The sequence below is a fragment of the Mobula birostris genome, chromosome 24 (assembly GCF_030028105.1).
Source record: "Mobula birostris isolate sMobBir1 chromosome 24, sMobBir1.hap1, whole genome shotgun sequence".
Taxonomy (NCBI): Eukaryota; Metazoa; Chordata; class Chondrichthyes; order Myliobatiformes; family Myliobatidae; genus Mobula; species Mobula birostris.
Window position 1 is genome coordinate 60,411,456 of NC_092393.1, and position 22,302 is coordinate 60,433,757.

Consider the following 22,302-nt stretch of genomic DNA (forward strand, 5'->3'; position numbering starts at 1 on the left):
CCCACGCACATAGCCTTTGTTGCCGCCCAGATGGAATTTTCTTCTACAAGAAGTGCCATGAAGTTTTCAGCCCTGTAAAAATTTCCTGCTCAGAGCAATGGCTGGTCTGTGGAGTGTTAAAAAAGTGAGAGGGAACGTTGGTGGGACTACAGTTGGGGAACTTTGTGTTGTTCTGTTTGCCCAGCTAGTGCAAGGGTGATGCAGGGTGTGAGCCATTCTGTCCATTGGGGATAGTAGTATGTAGGCTATTCAATCCATTTGGGACAGCAGGGCATGGACCAATCAGCCTTGTGGGTCAGCAGGACGTGGACCAATCAGCCCTTTGGGTCAGCAGGACGTGGACCAATCAGCCCTCTGGGTCAGCAGGACATGGACCAATCAGCCCTCTGGGACATCAGGACATGGACCAATCTGCCCTCTGGGTCAGCAGGACATGGACCAGTCAGCCCTCTGGGACATCAGGATGTGGACCAATCAGCCCTGTGGGGACATCAGGGTGTGTCTGGTACAACTGTGGGGCTAGCCCACCCACAGACCCTTTCCTGGGGCAGTTTGTACAGGATGACACCCCCTGCCTGTGGTCACATCGGATCCACCGAGGCAAAGCTGGACCAGCGTGATTGCGAGGGGGTTGGACTGTCAGTGCTCCACATTTCCTGCCCCTGATGCCACAATAAACAGCCGACATTAATTTTTCAAACACATTTATTGAGCTCTTGACATTAAAATCAAACACAGTGTGTATGAACAGTGTAAACAATTAACATAAAAGGCTTCAGCCTATTGGTACCCGAGGGAGGGAGGGAGGGAGTGAGTGTGCTGCCATCTCAACCCCCCCCCCACAACGCCTGACCTCACCTCCTTCCTGTGGCCACCTATCTACAAGGTTCACTGTCAGAGTGCGTGACTCTCCCGTCTAATATATCAAAAGCATTTCTCTTCCATCCTCATCACCCGCTCCACTCCTCCCTCAATCCCCAAGGACGCCCCACCCCTCCCCGGTTCGGGATTCGGGGAAACCACGCTGGATGACGTAATGGACATGAGAAATTTCAGCTGGAACACGCGGACACATCCACTGGTAGTCTTGCCTCTCTCTGGCAGGTGTTGAACACTGTGCTTTTAGCAAGACGTCTACAATCAAACAAAGATCACCTCCACCCCTTTGGTCAACTCCAACTGCAGCAGGTCTTGCTGCCGTCAAATTGGCAGGTGAAACTCTGTTAAAGGTCTTCAGTATGTTCCTCTCCTCACAGATGCTGTCTGACCCGCTGAGTGATTCCAGCATTTTCAGTTTTTATATTTAAAATTTATAGATTTTATTTTTCAATCTCTACCCAACGCTCCCCCACCCGACTTCAAAACTGTATCAAAACCATGGTCACTTGATAAATGATTTGTTTAGTTTAATATCCCCAACTCTAAAATTAATAATTTTAAGTCTAGTTGTACTTTTCTGGCCACCTTAAAAGTTGGTTTGATGTCGTCCGTCCACGTATCAAAAGTTTCTGTCTCCAAGGTCATGGTAAAACGTCAAACCCTGCCATGAGGGCTTGACGGGAATTGTCCTTGTAATGCAGATCCATAGCTCGATGGTCTCACCTGCGTTACCTTCCGATAAATGTCGTGGTGGCTGGCTGTCTATTTTAGCAACCATTCGTTAACTGCAAGACAGACAAGCAGAGAGGATACAGGGTCATTTTGAATGCATCATTCATTGAGTGATCTAAACGAGACTGGGCTTGGGGAAAAGCTGCTCCTGCTAATGGGGATTTGAAAAAACTCACCAAGTGAGCACCAGTATGGTGAGATTCAGGTACAAATAGAAACTTGTGTAACACACAGACACACACAGACACACACACACACACACACAGACACAGACACACACACACAGACACACACAGACATAGACACAGACAAGCAGACAAACACACAGACACACACAGAGACATAGACACAGACATAGACAGACACACACAGACATAGACACAGACACACACAGACAGACACAGACACACACACACATAGACACAGACACACACAGACAACAGACATCGACACGGACACAGACACACACACACACACACACACACACAGACAGATAGACAGACAGACAGACGCACACACACACACACACACACACACACACACAGACACAGACAGGCAGACACAGACACAGACACACACACACACACACATAGACAGACACCACACACAGACACACAGACAGACAGACACACACACATAGACAGAGACCACACACACAGAGACAGATAGACACACAGACACACACACACATACAAACACAGACAGACAGACAGACACACACACACACACACACACACATACAGACACAGACAGGTAGACAGACAGACAGAGATCTATGAGGATGCTGCCAGGATGAGAGGCTGGATCTTTATTCCTTGGGACAGAGGAGAATTTGGGGTGACCGTTACAATTCTGAGAGGCATCAGATCTGAATCTGAGAGGCGTTGACAGGGAGAACAATTCCGTCAGGGTGGTGAGTGTATGGACTGAGCTGTCAGATACATGTAGTGGTTGAAGGAGGTGCAATACTAACATTTGAGGAGAACGTGGATTGGTATCTAGAGAGGGTTGGAAAGTTCTGGGCCGAATGCTGGCAGTTGGGAAGAGTTTGCTGAGAACTGTGGTCAGCACACATGGGCTGGGTCATTTACCCGAGTCCATCCCTCCACAGGTGTAATGAAAAACTTACTTCAGCAGCATCGCAGGCTCAGAGACCCAGACACACAATATTCACAAAAAAATTAATTTATACAAAACTATACCAAAAAGGAACATAGCTGGAACAAAGAAGAACAAGTTGATTGGAACAACGCACTAAATTAGCGATTAGCGTGACGCTATCACAGCTGAGAGTGTTCTGGCGTTTGGAGCTCATTCCCTCTGTGAGGAGTCTTTCTACGTCCTCCCTGTGGAATGTGTGTGTTTCCTCCAGGTTCCCCGGTTTCCTCTCCCAGTCCGATTGGTACCGGACAGGTTAGCTGGTCATTGTAGATTGTCCTGTCAGGTTAGGGTTGGGTTTAATCGGGGTTGTGGGTTGCTGGATGGTGTGGTTCGAGGGGACAGTAGGGTCTACCCCGCACTGTATCGCTACGTAAATAAAACTCTGGAGGAACTCAGTGGGTCAGGCAGCATCTGTGCAGAGAAATTGTCACCCGATTCCCCTCCGTAGACGCTGCCTGACCTGCTGAGTTCCTCCAGCATTCTGTGTGTGTTGCTCCGGGCTCCCAGTATCTGCTGAATCGCCTGAATCTTGAGGGAAGCGTAAGATGGTAATTTATTTGCTAAGCATTGTGATTTGGATTGTGCTGGTTGGTTCAAGAACTGAACTGCTGGAGGGAGGCAGATTTTTCCAGTACCTGGTTCAATGTGATCCCTCTGAATCTCCTAAGCTCCTTCTCCCTATGATTGGTGAGGTTGCACTTGGGGTACTGCCTACGGCTTTGGTCACCCTGTTACGGGAAAGCCCAGTAAACGGTGTGTGCAGAAGGGATTTCTTTGGCGGTTTCTGCTGGCAGTACATTGTGTGGAGTGGTTATGTTATCTTACACCTCTTCATTACACATTTTTCTTTCCACATTTTACTGAGACAGCATAAGACATAGGAGCAGAATTAGGCCATTCGGCCCATCGAGTCTGCTCCTCCATTCCATCATGGCTGATTTATTATCCCTCTCAACCCCATTCTCCTGTCTTCTCACCGTAACTTTTGATCCCTGACTAATCAAGAACTTATCAACCTCATTTCCAATATACCCAAAGATGGCCTCCACAGCCGTCTGTAGTAATGAATCTCACAGATTCACCTTCCACTGGCTATAGGAATTCCACCTCATCTCTGTTCTAAATGGATGTCCCTCTATTCTAAGACTGAGTTTCTATTCTTCATACAACTCCAATAAAGTAATTCCTTATAACCTTCAACACTTGCACAGAGTCTCCTTTGTGCACAACCTTTGCTGTTGAATCAGAAAAGAACAAGAATCGAATGATAAAGTATTTTCGTTACGCTTTGTGGTGTGGGACTTCAGGCTTCGGTACCTCCTGCCCGACAGGAGTTGTGACAAGGTGGCTGCCCCGAAGTCAAGGCTGTGGGGAGGAAACGGGGGGAGTGTGGGGCGAGTACCGTAGGGAGGAGGTGAGGGTACAGCTTTACCTCGGTACTGAAGCTTCTGTGCTCGGTTATTGGGGCAATCCTTCCCTTGGAGGCTGAAGTTAATGTTAGTTCGAATACAACGGTTGTGCAGAGGCTGGACGGGACGGAAGTTGTCACTCATACTGAGGAAAATCTGCGACGGCTGGTTCTGACTCAGTAATCGTAGCGAATGCATCTGAGAAACAGACAGGGAGGGGGGGAACGAGAGAGAGAGAGAGAGAGTTAGATAGAAAAGATATTCAACCTCACTGTTGGCTCCCATCAATCTCAATGCAGTCCCACACTCACACTGACCCTCACTGGGGGAACGGTCCCACACACACACTGATTGTCACTGGGGAACGGTCCCACACACACACTGACCCTCACTGGGGGGACGGTCCCACACTCACACTGACCCTCACTGGGGGGACGGTCCCACACACACACTGACCCTCACTGGGGGACGGTCCCACACACACACTGACTGTCACTGGGGGACGGTCCCACACACACACACTGACCCTCACTGGGGGACAGTCCCACACTCACACTGACCCTCACTGGGGGGACGGTCCCACACACACACTGACTGTCACTGGGGGACGGTCCCACACACACACTGACCCTCACTGGGGGACGGTCCCACACTCACACTGACCCTCACTGGGAGACGGTCCCACACTCACACTGACCCTCACTGGGAGATGGTCCCACACACACACGGACCCTCACTGGGGGACAGTCCCACACTCACACTGACCCTCACTGGGGGACAGTCCCACACACACACTGACCCTCACTTGGGGACGGTCCCACACACACAGTGACCCTCACTGAGGGACAGTCCCACACACACACTGACCCGCACTGGGGGACAGTCCCACACACACACTGACCCTCCCTGTGGGACAGTTCCATACACACACTGACCGTCACTGAGGGACAGACCCACACACACACTGACCCTCACTGGGAGACGGTCCCACACTCACACTGACCCTCACTGGGGGATGGTCCCACACACACACTGACCCTCACTGAGGGACAGTCCCACACACACACTGACCCTCACTGGGAGACGGTCCCACACTCACACTGACCCTCACTGGGGGATGGTCCCACACACACAGTGACCCTCACTGAGGGACAGTCCCACACACACACTGACCCTCACTGGGGGACAGTCCCACACACACACACTGACCCTCACTGGGGGACGGTCCCACACACACAGTGACTCTCACTGGGGGACAGTTCCATACACACACTGACCCTCACTGGGGGACAGTCCCTCACACACTGACCTTCACTGGGGGACGGTCCCACACACACACTGACCCTCACTGGGGGATGGTCCCACACACACACTGACCCTCACTGGGGAACAGTCCCACACACACACTGACCCTCACTGGGGGACGGTCCCACACACACACTGACCCTCACTGGGGGACGGTCCCACACACACACACACTGACCCTCACTGGGGGACAGACCCACACACACACTGACCCTCACTGGGGGACAGTCCCACACACACACACTGACCCTCACTGGGGAATGGTCCCACACACACACACTGACCCTCACTGGGGGACAGACCCTCACACACACTGACCCTCACTGGGGGACAGACCCACACACACACTGACCCTCATTGGGGGATGGTCCCACACACACACTGACCCTCACTGGGGTATTTCTCAGGTGTGTGTGTGTTTGGAGTTCGAACTTTCCTCCCCATGAGCACATGGGTTTTGACAGGGGCTCACGTTTGCTCCCACACACCAACCACCTCTGGGGTGGTGAGCTATCTCACACTGAAGACCATGTCAGTGTGTGTGTGTCTGTGGGGGTGTGCTGACTCCCGAGGGATGTCGATGGGAAAGGGTTCCGAATGTGTTACTGGGAGAAAGGAATTGCTGTGTGGGCTGACAGACTCAGTGGTTTCATTGGAATCCTATGTTATGAGGGAACATGGAACACCAGGTCCGTTATCCCTCGAACTATCTTGTTAACCATTTATGGCATTTGATCCAAAGCCTCTTGGCTCTACATGGTAATGTGGTAAACGCTGCAGCGCCAGAAACTGCGTTCAGCTGCCGCCGCTGTCTGTACAGAGTTGGAAGTTTCGCCCTGTGACCCCGAGGTTTCCTGCGGATACTCCCGCTGCCTCCCACAGTCCAAAGACGCTCGGGTTAGTAGGTTCAATGGTCACATGCGGAGTGGCCTGATCTATCTCCGAGTGAAGATAAATTATCTCCCATCTCTCTCTCTCTCTGCCCATCTCACAACTCTCTTTCCCCGTCACTCTCTCTGTTCCCCTCTTACAGTCTCCCTCTCTGTCTCACACCACCCTGCTCTCCCCTCCTCCCCATCTCCTCTCTCGTCTCTCCTCTCTTTCTCTCCGCCTGTCTCCTTCACCCCCTCTCCCTCCCTCCCTCTCACCCCATTCTGTCCCCTCCCTCCCTCTCTCTCCCCTCTCTCTCACCCCATCCTCTCCCCCTCTCTCCCTCGCTTCTCCCTCTTCCCCTCCCATCTCTCCTTCTCTCTCTACTCCTTCTCTCCTCATCTCTCCCCTCCCTCTCTCCATCCCTCTCTCTACCCCTCCCTCCCTCTCTCCCTCGATCCTCTCTCCCCTCTCTCTCTCCTCCTCCCTCTCCTATCCCCTCTCACTCCCTCTCTGCCCCTCACTCTCCCCCCTCCCCTCCATCCCTCCCTTCCACCTCTGTCCCCCTCTCTATCCTCCCCCTCTCTCCCTGGCTCCTCTCTTGCCCCACTCCCCATCTCTCCCCCCTCTCCTCCCTCTTGCTTTCCCTCTCTTCATCTCTCTCTCTCTTCCTCACCCCTTTCTTCCCCTCCCCTCTCTCCCTCTCTTTCCACTTCTCTCCCTTTCTCTCTCCCACTCCTTACCTGCTTTCTCTCCCTCCCCTCCCTCTTCCTCTTTCTCCCCCTCTCCCCCTCTCTCCCTCTCTCTGGGGCGGGCGGAGAGGGTGGGGCTGATGCTGTGATCCGCACCGGGATCTGTTTCCGGAACAACTCTGGACCACTGGACTGTTGGAGAGACGATCCTGTGCCCTGGCTGCCCGAGCCTCTGTGTGCTCGGCTGCGATGACGACATCGAGGCCTCCCGCAGACCACCTCCTGTCCCGGCGCACGTCACAGCTGACCACTAGGGAGAGAGCGTCTGTCCTGCCTGTGGGAATGATCGGCATGACCCTTTCTTGGGAAAGGCTCCAACGTCCAAGATTAGTTCCCTGGCCAAGCTTCCAGAACAAACAGAAATAGACAGAAACTTGATGGCAGACGTACTGGGCGCTGCGGGGAGGTTTACTGAAGACATGGGAAAGGAAAGCCTGTTCCGAGTGAGAGTGTGGCAATCCAGGTTCACAACAGTCCACGTTCCCAGTTTAAAACACATACGGCTGTAAGCTTTACAACACTCTCCTTAGACCAGAGGAGACCCTTGGCCTGAAATGTTGAGGTGCTGCCTGACCTGCTGAGTTTTGTGTCTGTTGCTCTGGTTAGATCACATTGTGCTAAGTTCTGGTCTCCTCAGTATTGGAAGGATCTGGAAGCTCAGAGAGGGTGCAGAGAAAATTTACCAGGATGCTGCCTGGATTAGAGAGGGTGCAGAGGAGATTTACCAGGATGCTGCCTGGATCAGAGAGGGTGCAGAGGGGATTTACCAGGATACTGCCTGGATTAGAGAGGGTGCAGAGGGGATTTACCAGGATGCTGCCTGGATTAGAGAGGGTGCAGAGGGGATTTACCAGGATGCTGCCTGGATTAGAGAGGGTGCAGAGGGGATTCACCAGGATGCTGCCTGGATTAGAGAGGACATATTATGAGGAAAAGTTCAGCGAGCTTGGGCTTTTCTCTCTGGAGTGAAGGGTGCTGACAGGATCCTTGACAGAGGCGTACAAGATAACAAGAGGCATAGATTGATTAGAGGACATCTGTTTAAGGTGAGTGGAGGAAAATTCAGGGGGATATCAGAAAGTAGGTTTCTTACACACTGAGAGAGCTGGGTCTCTGAAACGCACTGCTGGGGAGGTGTTACAGGCTGATAAAACAGGGACATTTAAGACAGTCTTAGGCACGTGGATGATAGCAAAATATGGAAGGGAAGAGTTAGATTGGTCTTGGAGTAGGTTAAGAGGTTTACAGATGGTCGTGGACCGAAGGGCCTGTACTGTGCTGTATTGTGGAATTAGCCATTTGGCCCATCCGGTCTGTTCTGCCATTTGATCAAGTCTCTCATTTCCCTGGTTTATTGAGAGCCTCGCCCTGTCGGTAGGGCGGTGCTGAGGGAGGGAACGTTTCGGGGGGATGAGTGCTCCAGACAGCGGCCAGGGTCCAAAGAGACCGGTGTGCGTTCCCCGGGGACGAGGACGTTACCTGCATCCGAGTGATGTAGATGGGTTTGTTCATGATGATCCAGGTCACGGTCTCGTGGCAAGCTGGCACGGTCATCGAGCCCTCGTAGGTTATGAAGCTGGGGGTCTCTGGGTAAATCCCCTCAATATTTAAACCTTGCAACAAGTAGGCATCGTCTAGGGGAAGAATAATAGACATGTGAAGGTCAGAAACCATCCCTCACCCCTCACCCACCATGATGCTTTGACCAAAATAACTGTACTCATAATAAAAAACATGAAGGATTGAAGACTGTTTAATATCATTTCCTGTGCACAAATGTAAGGGGAACGAAATAATTGTTACTCCAGATCCAATGCAGCACAATCCCCCCCCACAAAAAATAAACAATGCAACAATAATAATAAAAACACACACAATAAATATAATACATAAGATAGCTGTACATCGATCGATTGTCTGTTGCTGGGGTGACGCTAGGCTGTACCCACGGTGATTGACAGGAATAATAAAGTAGCAGTGGAGGTGTTGATCAGCCTTACTGCTTGGGGAAAGGAACTGATTCTACAAGAATAAACAGTTCAATATCTTTTCATTCTTTACATTCATAGTCAATGCCTTCTGTTCTGGTCTAGTGCATTCATACACATCAATAGCATTACAGCCTCTTGTGGGAGAAGCTATAAACAGGGATCATATAGTCATCAATTCCTCCTCCTTCAGTCCTTTACCTCCTCCACCTATCACCTCCCAGCTTCCTACTTCATCCCTCCGACCCCCTCACCTGGTCTCACCTGACACCTTCACCCCCTCCACCTTCTTGTTCTAGATTCTGTCCCCTTCCTTTCCAGTCCTGATGAAAGGTCCCGTCTCCAAACATCGACAGTTGATTCACCTCCATAGCTACTTCCTGACCGGCTGAGTTTCTCCAGCATTTTGTGTGTGCCCCTCTACTGCTAGACTCCGCTGCTCTTGGACAAAGTTTCTGATAATTAATAGCTTTGATGCATCACATAATTTTGTAAACCCCTTAGACTCCTACGTTCCATTGTGATAAACCCCACCTGCCCAATCTGTCCTTCAAACTACAGTCCTCTGCTCCAGACAAGGTCCTGGTGATAAACACAAGAGGTTCTATCCAATCTGTCCTTAAAACTACAGCTCTCCATTTCAGACAATGGCCCAGTGGTAAACACAAGAGATTCTGCAGATGCTGTAAGTCTTAAGCAACACAAACAACCCTCAACCTGGTTCCCTTTCAGCATTTTCCCTCTGGACTCTCCCTCCGATCTGTCCATCCTCACTCAAGCTACCTCTGTAGGTGTCCCCACCATATAATCTCTTTCTCTGTCTCTCATCTCTCTCTCCTCTCTCGTCCCTGTCTATCTCTTCTGAGGCCTCGCTTGGGCACGTGGAGTTCCTCCTACTTTTGTAGGTGATCCGTGTGATGGTGTCTCTGTTAAGCATCCTGTTCAGGAAGGGATTCGCCGTGTCCGACACCTGGAATGGAAAAAAGAAGCTTTCACAGAAATACCCTTCACTCATAGACCCAACTCATCACAGATACCCCTCACCAATAGACTCCACTCATCACAGATACCCCTCACCCATAGACCCAACTCATCACAGATACCCCTCACCCATAGACCCCACTCATCACAGATACCCCTCACCCATAGACCCCACTCATCACAGATACCCCTCACCCATAGACCCCACTCATCACAGATACCCCTCAGCAATGGACCCAATTCATCACAGATACCCCTCACCCATAGACCCCACTCATCACAGATACCCCTCACCCATAGACCCAACGCATCACAGATACCCCTCACCCATAGACCCCACTCATCACAGATATCCCTCACCCATAGACCCAACTCATCACAGATACCCCTCACCCATAGACCCCACTCATCACAGATACCCCTCACCCATAGACCCAACTCATCACAGATACCCCTCACCCATAGACCCAACTCATCACAGATACCCCTCACCCATAGACCAAACTCATCACAGATACCCCTCACCAATGGACCCAACTCATCACAGATACCCCTCACCAATGGACCCAACTCATCACAGATACCCCTCACCCATAGACCAAACTCATCACAGATACCCCTCACCAATGGACCCAACTCATCACAGATACCCCTCACTAATGGACCCAACTCATCATAGATACCCCTCACCCATAGACCAAACTCATCACAGATACCCCTCACCAATGGACAAGGATAGATCTGGTCCTAGGGTTGAGGTTCTTAACTGGAAGAAGGCCAAATTTGAAGAAATGAGAAAGGATCTAAAAAGTGTGGATTGGGACAGGTTGTTCTCTGGCAAGGATGTGATCGGTAGGTGGGAAGCCTTCAAAGGAGAAATTTTGAGAATGCAGAATTTGTATGTTCCTGTCAGGATTAAAGGCAAATTGAATACGAATAAGGAACCTTGGTTCTCAAGGGATATTGCAACTCTGATAAAGAAGAAGAGGGAGTTGTATGAAATGTATAGGAAACAGGGGGTAAATCAGGTGCTTGAGGAGTATAAGAAATGCAAGAAAATATTTAAGAAAGAAATCAGGAGGGCTAAAAGAAGACATGAGGTTGCCTTGGCAGTCAAAGTGAAGGATAATCCAAAGAGCTTTTACAAGTATATTAAGAGCAAAAGGATTGTAAGGGATAAAATTGGTCCTCTTGAAGATCAGAGTGGTCGGCTATGTGCGGAACCAAAGGAAATGGGGGAGCTCTTAAATAGGTTTTTTGCGTCTGTATTTACTAAGGAAACTGGCATGAAGTCTATGGAATTAAGGGAAACAAGTAGTGAGATCATGGAAATTGTACAGATCGAAAAGGAGGAGGTCCTTGCTGTCTTGAGGAAAATTAAAGTGGATAAATCCCCAGGACCTGACAGGGTGTTCCCTCGGACCTTGAAGGAGACTAGTGTTGAAATTGCAGGGACCCTGGCAGAAATATTTAAAATGTCGCTGTCTGCAGGTGAAGTGCTGGAGGATTGGAGAGTGGCTCATGTTGTTCCGTTGTTTAAAAAAGGATCGAAAAGTAATCCGGGAAATTATAGGCCAGTAAGTTTAACGTCGGTAGTAGGTAAATTATTGGAGGGAGTACTAAGAGACAGAATCTACAAGCATTTGGATAGACAGGGACTTATTAGGGAGAGTCAACATAGCTTTGTGCGTGGTAGGTCATGTTTGACCAATCTATTGGAGTTTTTCGAGGAGGTTACCAGGAAAGTGGATGAAGGGAAGGCAGTGGATATTGTCTATATGGACTTCAGTAAGGCCTTTGACAAGGTCCCGCATGGGAGGTTAGTTAGGAAAATTCAGTCGCTAGGTATACATGGAGAGGTTGTAAATTGGATCAGACATTGGCTCAATGGAAGAAGCCAAAGAGTGGTAGTAGAGAATTGCTTCTTCGAGTGGAGGTCCGTGACTAGTGGTGTGCCCAGGGATCGGTGCTAGGTCCATTGTTATTTGTCATCTATATCAATGATCTGGATGATAATGTGATAAATTGGATCAGCAAACTTGCTGATGATACAAAGATTGGAGGTGTAGTAGACAGCGAGGAAGGTTTTCAGAGCCTACAGAGGGACTTGGACCAGCTGGAAAAATGGGCTGAAAAATGGCAGATGGAGTTTAATGCAAACAAGTTTGAGGTATTGCACGTTGGAAGGACAAACCAAGGTAGAACATACAGGGTTAATGGTGAGGCACTGAGGAGTGCAGTGGAACAGAGGGATCTGGGAATACAAATACAAAATTCCCTAAAAGTGGCGTCACAGGTAGATAGGGTCGTAAAGAGAGCTTTTGGTACATTGGCCTTTATTAATCAAAGTATTGAGTATAAGAGCTGGAATGTTATGATGAGGTTGTATAAGGCATTGGTGAGGCCGAATCTGGAGTATTGTGTTCAGTTTTGGTCACCAAATTACAGGAAGGATATAAATAAGGTTGAAAGAGTGCAGAGAAGGTTTACAAGGATGTTGCCGGGACTTGAGAAACTCAGTTACAGAGAAAGGTTGAATAGGTTAGGACTTTATTCCCTGGAGCGTAGAAGAATGAGGGGAGATTTGATAGAGGTATATAAAATTATGATGGGTATAGATAGAGTGAATGCTAGCAGGCTTTTTCCACTGAGGCAAGGGGAGAAAAAAACCAGAGGACATGGGTTAAGGGTGAAGGGGGAAAGTTTAAAGGGAACATTCGGGGGGGGCTTCTTCACACAGAGAGTGGTGGGAGTATGGAATGAGCTGCCAGACGAGGTGATAAATGTGGGTTCTTTTTTAACATTTAAGAATAAATTGGACAGATACATGGATGGGAGCTGTATGGAGGGATATGGTCCGTGTGCAGGTCAGTGGGACTAGGCAGAAAATGGTTCGGCACAGCCAAGAAGGGCCAAAAGGCCTGTTTCTGTGCTGTAGTTTCTATGGTTCTATGGTTCTAATGGACCCAACTCATCCCAGATACCTCTCACCCTCAATCCCTTCTCCTCACACACATCTCTAACCCTCAGTCTCCCCGAGAGGGATCTGAGGGTGAAGATGCACAGCTAACCGACAGTTGTCAGACAGTGGAAGACGCTGGAAATCCAGATCAAAGCACAGAAAATGCTGGAGGAAATCAGCAGGTCAGGCAGCATCTCTGAAGGGAATATACAACCGAAAGGATCTCAGCCTGAAACTTTGAATAAACATCCCCTACATAGATGCTACCTGATCTGCTGAGTTTTCCAGCAATTTGTGTGCATTGGGTGGTAAAGAAATAGACTTGCCTTCATCAGCTGGAGCTATGGGAATAAAATTGTGTAGTAGCTGGCTTTAGAAAACTTGGCGACAGTATTAGATAGAACAAGAGTACTACATCACAGTGATGACCCTTTGCCCACAATGTTGTGCTCACCCTAAAGTGTTTCGTTTCTGGTTGTCACAAAATGGGGAGGACGTGGCGGCTTTGGAGAGGGTACAGGAGAGGTTTACCGGGATGCTTACTGGAACAGAGGGTATGAGACATAAAGAGAGGTTAGACAGACTTTGGCTGATGGGTGTTTATCAGAGGAGAGGATGTTTCCTATGGTGGAGGAGTCTAGGACCAGAGGGCACAGCCTCAGAATAGAGGGATTCTATATAGAACGGAGATGAGGAGGATTTTTTTTCACAAGTGCATGGTAAATCTGTGGAATTCGTTGCCACAGGCGGCTGTGGAGGCCAAGACATTGGGTATATGTAAAGCAGAGGTCAATAGGAACAGACACAAAATGTTGGAGGAACTCAGCAGGTCAGGCAGCATTTATGGAAATGAATGAACAGTCAATGTTTTGGACGGAGACCCTTCTTCAGGACAGGAAAGGAAGTGGGAGAGGGACAGGAAGCTAGTTGGAAAATGACAGGTGAAGTCAGGTGGGTGAGAAAGGTCAAGAGCTGGAGAAGGAATCTGATCGGAGAGGAGAGTGGACCATAGGAGAAAGGGAAGGAGGAGGGGACCCGGGGGAGGTGAGAATAGCTAAGAGGTCAGAGTGTGGGATAGAATAGGAGAGCATCATTTTTTGTACCGGAAGGAGAAATCAATATTCATACCATCAGGTTGGAGGCTACCCAGATGGAATATAAGGTGTTGCTCCTCCACCCTGAGGGTGGCCTCACCTTAGCACAAGAGGAGGCCATGGACCGACATGTTGGAACGGGAATGGGAATGGGAATTCAAATGTTTGGCTACTGGGAAGTTCCTCTGGTGTTGGATGGAGGTTGATAGGTTCTTGAATCATCAGGGCAGGAGACTGGGGCTGACAGGGAAATGGATCAGCCATGATGAAATGATGGAGCAGACTCGATGGGCCGAATGGCCCAATTCTATTCCTATACCGTATGCCCTCTATGAAATTATGAGAGGCAAGTATTAGAGGGCATAGCTTTAAGGTGAGAGGGGGAAACATAAAGGAGATCTGCCTTTTTACACAGAGAGTGGTGGGTGCTGGAGGCAGGCACTGATTTATATTCAATAATAGCACCAAAGCAGAGGACCTGGATGGTGACAGTGAGAATGTACAAATTCTTTCAGAGGTTGGTATTGGACTGGGGTCACTGGAGCTGCCTACTCTCTGTGACAACGTACCACCACATATCTGTATCCAGAAATCTCCAAGGGCACAAGCCCGAGGCGAATGAGGGCAAAGAACAGGGGTCCACATTTCCCCCACTCCGAGAAAAGCTTACGGCGATAGTTGAAAGATGTGGGATTGAGAACCTGGGGGAAACTGGCAGGGAGGAGGAGCTGGGCCTGGGCCAGATCTGCCATAGCCCACCGAGTGTTAGGGCAGGTCTGATGGGCCGAGTGGCCTGCTCCTGGGTCCCTACGGTTCGCACTCACCTGCTCTACTCCACCGATACTGACCTTTATAAAGATGGACACCACCACCAGACCATTAGGGCTCCTGGACGCCTCAGAGACATTGGTGTAAAGCTCGTGGTTGTAGTGTACAAGCTGAACCTGTAGAGAGAGAGCGAGAAATACCCACTCATCAGCTTGGGATCTTTATGTAACCCTGCACTTCCGACAGGCCATTTCCTGCCATTGCTTGCTGCTGGTCTGTGACCCAACTCGAGGACCACCCAAAGGCCAACTGATCCCAGGAACCTCCCCTCCCCCCTTTACATCCAACCTCCACAAATTCTGCTTCATTCTGTGCCTCCCCCTATGCCCCCCCCGCCCAGTTTAGATTATGAGAACACTCAGTCATACATGCACTAAGAAATGATACGATGTTTCTCTGGAGTGATATCACAGAAAACAGGACAAACCAAAGACTAACACTGACAGAACCACATAATTATAACATATAGTTACAGCAGTGCAAAGCAATACTGTAATTTGATGAAGAACAAACCACGGACACGGTAAATAAAGTCTCAAAAGTCCCCGAGTCAATCGACTCCCGAGTCCCCGATAGCAGGTGGCAAAAGGGAGAAACTCCCTGCCATAAACCTCCAGGCACCGTCAACTTGCCGATGCCTTGGAAGCAGCCGACACTGAGTCCATCCGTCCGAAAACTTCGAGCCTCCGACCAGCCTCTCTGATAGAGCCTCCCGAGCACCATCCTCTGCCGAGCACCTCCGACCTCGCCCCGGCCGCTGAAACAAGCAAAGCCGAGGATTTCAGGGCCTTCAGCTCCGGAGATTCCGGTTACCACACAGTAGCAGTGGCAGCGAAGCGGGCATTTCAGAAGTTTCTCCAGATGTTCCTCCATGCTCTCACGTCTGTCTCCATCAAATCAGAATTGTGCACGGTCCCTTACTTGACAAATAACAGATAACACCACCAAAGTGGCCGCGCCCGCTGCCCTCGCGCTGCCATCTTCTCCTTCTCATACCATTTTAACCCAACAACCAGTCTGACTCTTATCCATATCACACAGTCTCTGTTATGATCACTGTTCCAAAAATACTTCCCAGCACTGAACTGTCCATACCCTGACCCGGTTCATGACCCAATAGGGTCCAGTAAGGTCTCAGGCCTAGCTGGACATTCCACATACTGGTTCAAGAAACCCCAACAACCTCCAGCCCATCTAAGGCCCTGACACTGTGAGAGGGAAGATCAGGCCCAACTGCGATAACATGTTGATTTTATGTTGCTCAGTGACCTGCCTTTCCAACTGTTCCCCTTTCTCCCACCAGACAATGACATTCAACATTCAAGTTTAAAGATTGTTTTTACAAGTGTAAAGGAGAACAAAATAATTGTTATTCTGGATCTGATGGAGCACAGAAAAACACAGTAGGATAAAGGACACAACAATGCACAATAAACCTACGGTATAACCGCAACACACGGTGTTGGCTAAAGTCCAGCCTGGGGAAGTGAGGGGCCTGCTGTCTGCTGTCTGCTGTCTGCGAGTCTAATAGAGGTGGCAGGCCTGGAGGTGCCTGGTCCCGGGGTTGGAGGACTGGCTGTGCGTGAGGGGACGGCTGGGAAGAGGAAAGGGCCTGGTTCGCTCGTTCTTTTGTTTTGTAGCTGTTGCTTGTGTTGTTCTGCTGAACATGGTGCGTGTGCTCTGTTGACATCTGAGTGTGTGGTGAGAATTGCGGGCTGCCCCCAGCACAACCCTGATGAAAGGTCTTGGCTCAAAATGTCGGCTGTTTATTCCCCTCTATACGTGCTGCCGCCGGATCCAGGGTGTGTGTGTGTGTGTGTGTGTGTGTGTGTGTGTGTGTGTGTGTGTGTTGCTCAGCTCTGTGTGTGTGTGTGTGTGTGTGTGTGTGTGTGTGTGTGTGTGTGTTGCTCAGCTCTGTGTGTGTACCCATGCCCGAGGCATAAAACGAGCTCTCAGTGGCACCTATCACCAAGCACCTCCCAGCTTCTCACTTTCTCCCCTTTCCTCCACGCACTCACCTTCCTCCTCACCTGCTCTCACCTATCACCTGCCAACCTGTACATATTCCCCTTCTCCTATCTTCTTGTTCCGGCTTCTGCCCTTCCTTTCCAGTCCTGACGAAGGGCCAGGGCCTGAAATGTTGACTGTTTATTCCTCTCCACAGACGCTGCCTGACCTGCTGAGTTCCTCCAGCACTCTGTGTGTGTGTCACTCTACATCCTTGGGTGGGATAAGTAACATAATCCGAATTTAAACTTTCCCCCTCCCACCTTAAATGCATGTTTTCTAATAGAAACATAGAAAATAGGTGCAGGAGTAGGCCATTCGGCCCTTCGAGCCTGCACCACCTTTCAGTATGATCATGGCTGATCATCCAACTCAGAACCCTGTACCTGCCTTCTCTCCATACCCCCTGATCTCTTTAGCCACAAGGGCCATATCTAACTCCCTCTTAAATATAGCCAATGAACTGGCCTCAACTGTTTCCTGTGGCAGAGAATTCCACAGATTCACCACTCTCTGTGTGAAGAAGTTTTTCCTCATCTCGGTCCTAAAAGGCTTCCCCTTTATCCTTAAACTGTGACCCCTCGTTCTGGACTTCCCCAACATCGGGAACAATCTTCCGCATCTAGCCTGTCCAATCACTTTAGAATTTTATACGTTTCAATAAGATCCCCCCTCAATCTTCTAAATTCCAACGAGTATAAGCCTAGTCGATCCAGTCTTTCATCATATGAAAGTCCTGCCATCCCAGGAATCAATCTGGTGAACCTTCTTTGTATTCCCTCTATGGCAAGAATGTCTTTCCTCAGATTAGGGGACCAAAACTGCACACAATACTCCAGGTGTGGTCTCACCAAGGCCCTTGTACAACTGCAGTAGTACCTCCCTGCTCCTGTACTTGAATCCTCTTGCTATGAATGCCAGTATACCATTCGCCTTTTTCACCGCCTGCTGTACCTGCATGCCCACTTTCAATGACTGGTGTATAATGAGACCCAGGTCTCGTTGCACCTCCCCTTTTCCTAATCGGCCACCTTTCAGATAATAATCTGTTTTCCTGTTCTTGCCACCAAAGTGGATAACTTCACATTTATCCACATTAAATTGCACCTGCCATGAATTTGCCCACTCACCCAACCTATCCAAGTCACTCTGCATCCTCTTAGCATCCTCCTCACAGCTAACACTGCCACCCAGCTTCGTGTCATCTGCAAACTTGGAGATGCTCCGTTTAATTCCCTCATCTAAGTCATTAATATATATTGTTAACAACTGGGGTCCCAGCACTGAGCCTTGCGGTACCCCATTAGTCACTGCCTGCCATTCTGAAAAGGTCCCGTTTATTCCCACTCTTTGCTTCCTGTCTGCCAACCAGTTCTCTATCCACATCAATACCATACCCCCAATACCGTGTGCTTTAAGTTTGCACACTAATCTCCTGTGTGGGACCTTGTCAAAAGCCTTTTGAAAATCCAAATATACCACATCCACTGGTTCTCCCCTATCTACTCTACTAGTTACATCCTCAAAAAATTCTATGAGATTCGTCAGACGTGATTTTCCTTTCACAAATCCATGCTGACTTTGTCCGACGATTTCACCGCTTTCCAAATGTGCTGTTATCACATCTTTGATAACTGACTCTAGCATTTTCCCCACCACCGATGTCAGGCTAACCGGTCTGTAGTTCCCCGGTTTCTCTCTCCCTCCTTTTTTAAAAAGCAGGGTTACATTCGCCACCCTCCAATCCTCAGGAACTAATCCAGAATCTAAAGAGTTTTGAAAAATTATCACTAATGCATCCACTATTTCTTGGGCTACTTCCTTAAGCACTCTGGGATGCAGACCATCTGGCCCTGGGGATTTATCTCCTTTTAATCCCTTCAATTTACCTAACACCATTTCCCTCAGTTCCTCCATTTCACTAGACCCTCGGTCCCTTACTATTTCCGGAAGATTATTTATGTCCTCCTTAGTGAAGACAGAACCAAAGTAGTTATTCAATTGGTCTGCCATGTCCTTGTTCCCCATGATCAATTCACCTGTTTCTGACTGTAAGGGACCTACATTTGTCTTAACCAATCTTTTTCTTTTCACCTATCTATAAAAGCTTTTACAGTCAGTTTTTATGTTCCCTGCCAGTTTTCTCTCATAATCTTTTTTCCCCTTTCCTAATTAAGCTCTTTGTCCTCCTCTGCTGGACTCTGAATTTCTCCCAGTCCTCAGGTGAGCCACTTTTTTTGGCTAATTTGTATGCTTCTTCTTTGGAATTGATACTATCCCTAATTTCCCTTGTCAGCCGCGGGTGTACTACCTTCCCTGATTTATTCTTTTGCCATATTGGGATGAACAATTGTTGTAGTTCATCCATGTGATCTGTAAGTGCTTGCCATTGCATATCCACCGTCAACCCTTTAAGTATCATTTGCCAGTCTATCTTAGCTAATTCACTTCTTATACCTTCAAAGTTACCCTTCTTTAAGTTCAGAACCTTTGTTTCTGAATTAACTATGTCACTCTCCATCTTAATGAAGAATTCCACCATATTATGGTCACTCTTACCCAAGGGGCCTCTCACGACAAGATTGCTAATTAACCCTTCCTCATTGCTCAATACCCAGTCTAGAATGGCCTGCTCTCTAGTTGGTTCCTCAACATGTTGGTTCAGAAAACCATCCCGCATACATTCCAAGAAATCCCCTTCCTCAGCACCCTTACCAATTTGGTTCACCCAATCTATATGTAGATTGAAGTCACCCATTATAACTGCTGTTCCTTTATTGCACGCATTTCTAATTTCCTGTTTAATGCCATCCCCAACCTCACTACTACTTTTATGTGGCCTGTACACAACTCCCACCAGCGTTTTCTGCCCCTTAGTGTTATGCAGCTCTACCCATATCGATTCCACATCGTCCCGGCTAATGTCCTTCCTTTCTATTGCGTTAATCTCCTCTCTAACCAGCAATGCCACCCCACCTCCTTTTCTTTCATGTCTATCCCTCCTGAATATTGAATATCCCTGAATGTTGAGCTCCCATCCTTGGTCACCCTGGAGCCATGTCTCTGTGATCCCAACTATATCATATTCATTAATAACTATCTGCACATTCAATTCATCCACCTTGTGACGAATGCTCCTTGCATTGACACACAAAGCCTTCAGGCGCGCTTTTACAACTCTCTTAGCCCTTATACAATTATGTTGAAAAGTGGCCCTTTTCGATATTTGACATCGGTGCCCTCGGGGAAAACTCTCCACCTTATCAATTTTATAAACGTTTATCAGGTAGGTGTCCCCTCAGCTCCCGGGTTTGTCCAGCTTCTCCTGATAGCACACCTTGGCAGCACCCTGGCAAGCATCTTCTATACTCCCTCAACTCTCCCCCCCACCAAAGCCCCTTCTGCATCGGGACAGCCTCTCTCACAGTGTTTCACTTCCCTATAATTCACTCAGAAGCAGCCCGGCACTTCCCACCAACACACTGTCCCTCCAGGAGCCACCTTGACCTTTCCAGAAACGTCCTGAGCACGACTCGTCCTTTATTTACTCGGACAACTAACAAAGCCGTGAGAAGCCACGCAAATGTCAGAGGCAGCGAGGAAGCTCCTCGTCAACCCAGTAACGGGGAGACGGCCCAGGTGCTCGGAGAGACAGTTATATTTTCTTCTTTAAAGGTCTTCTGAAACATTAATGAGACACTCAGCTAAAGAGCAAGGCATGGTCCAGCTCATTAGTTGGTGAGGTAGTGACAGGCTGAACTTTTTAACATCGAGGAGGTGAGTGAATGATATCCAGCTGACATTTTTAAATGTTGTTGTTTGGGGGGAGGGATGGCGGAGTTCGGTTGCTAACTGTGTGACTGATTGTTAGTATTTCAGCTCTCCTTCCATACAAAATTATGGAGGGTATAGATAGGGTAAATGCAAGCAGTTCCCCCCCCACTGAGGTTGGGTGAGACTAGAATTAGAGGTCAAGGGTTAAGGGTGAAAGGTGAAATATTTAAGGGGAGCCTGGGGAGGGTAGATGAACTTTTTCACTCAGACGATGGAGCGAGTGTGGAACGAGCTGCCTGCAGGAACAGATACGAATTCGATTTTGAGATTAGTTTGGATAAATACTTGGATGGGAGGGGTACAAAAGGCTATGGTCCAGGTGCAGATCAGTGGGACTAGGCAGAGTAACAGCTCAGCATGGACTAGATGGGCCGAAGGGCCTGTTTCTGTGCCGTATTGCCTCTGTGATTTCCAGCAAGGAGGATTCAAGAGGAAGAGCGTCGCGGGACCGTGTGGCTGGCTGCACGGATGGCGGCTCACAGCGTGTGAGACAAAGACGTGGACAGCGCCAATCCAAAACACTTGAAGTCCTTCGGCACGGAGGGAGGCCATTGGACCCATTGCATCCATGCTAACTCTCTTCTAATTCAGTTGACCCTTCAGAAGTTCTTTAGGGGAGCAGCCTCCTGCCCTGGCTCCCAACAATAATTACCGAGCGACATAGTTTCATGGCCGGCTTGGGCGTCCTCGCACGTTCCAAAGACGATGGGTTAGGCTTAGTACGTTGTGGGCGTGCCATGTTGATGCTGGATGTATGGCCACACTTGCAGGCTGCCCCCAGTAGATCTTCGGACTGTGTTGGTCGTTGACACAAGCGATGCATTTCACCGTTTGTTTCGATGTATATGTGGCAAATAAAGCTCATCTAATCTAATCTTAGTCTTGCCTTGGTGGCCCCTCCAACCTCCACCAGCCTGGAGTCATATGTGAAGAGCATTTGATGGGCCCTGTGTTTGCTGGAATTTAGGAGAACGAGGGGGAAGGGATCTCATTGAAGCCTATCAAATATTGAAAGGCCGAGATAGAGTGGAAGTGGAGAGGATGCTCCCTGTGGTGGGGGAGTCTAGGACAAGAGGGCACAGCCTCAGAATAGAAGGGTGTCCGTTTAGAATGGAGATGAGGAGAAATTTCTTCAGCCAGAGAATGGTGAATCTGTGGATTTTGTTGCCACAGACGGCTGTGGAGACCGTGTCATTGGGTACATTTAAGGCAGAGGCTGAAGATTCTTGATAAGTGAAGGTTTGAACATCTATGGGGAGAAGGCAGGAAAATGGATCAGCCACGATCAAATGGTGGAGCAGCTCGATGGGCTGAATGGCCTGTTTCTGCTCCGATGTCTTATGGTCTTGTGTGCAGCAGACTTGAAGGAAATGGAAATATTCCATCGTTAGGAAGACGGATCAGGATTGGGGAGTGTTGCTGGAGCGGGTGGGGCTGACTTTATTGTTTTGGGATGAACAATTAGAATTGGAACTGAGTTCTGAAGAAGGGTCTCGGCCC

The 22,302-nt window shown here is 49.0% G+C and overlaps 1 protein-coding gene across 1 annotated transcript in view; it reads right to left on the reverse strand.

Annotated features, from left to right (window-relative positions):
* Positions 1–687: 687 nt before the first annotated feature.
* ca10a (carbonic anhydrase Xa) overlaps positions 688–22,302 on the reverse strand; it is a 226,798-nt gene continuing 205,183 nt past the window's right edge. The window contains exons 5-9 of the mRNA XM_072241896.1: positions 14,982–15,077; positions 9,994–10,066; positions 8,588–8,742; positions 4,205–4,379; positions 688–1,664 (exon numbers count right to left, since the gene is read on the reverse strand). Of these exons, the coding sequence (XP_072097997.1) occupies positions 1,642–1,664; positions 4,205–4,379; positions 8,588–8,742; positions 9,994–10,066; positions 14,982–15,077 (522 nt within the window). The 3' untranslated portion in view covers positions 688–1,641. The remainder of the gene's footprint in view (positions 1,665–4,204; positions 4,380–8,587; positions 8,743–9,993; positions 10,067–14,981; positions 15,078–22,302) is intronic.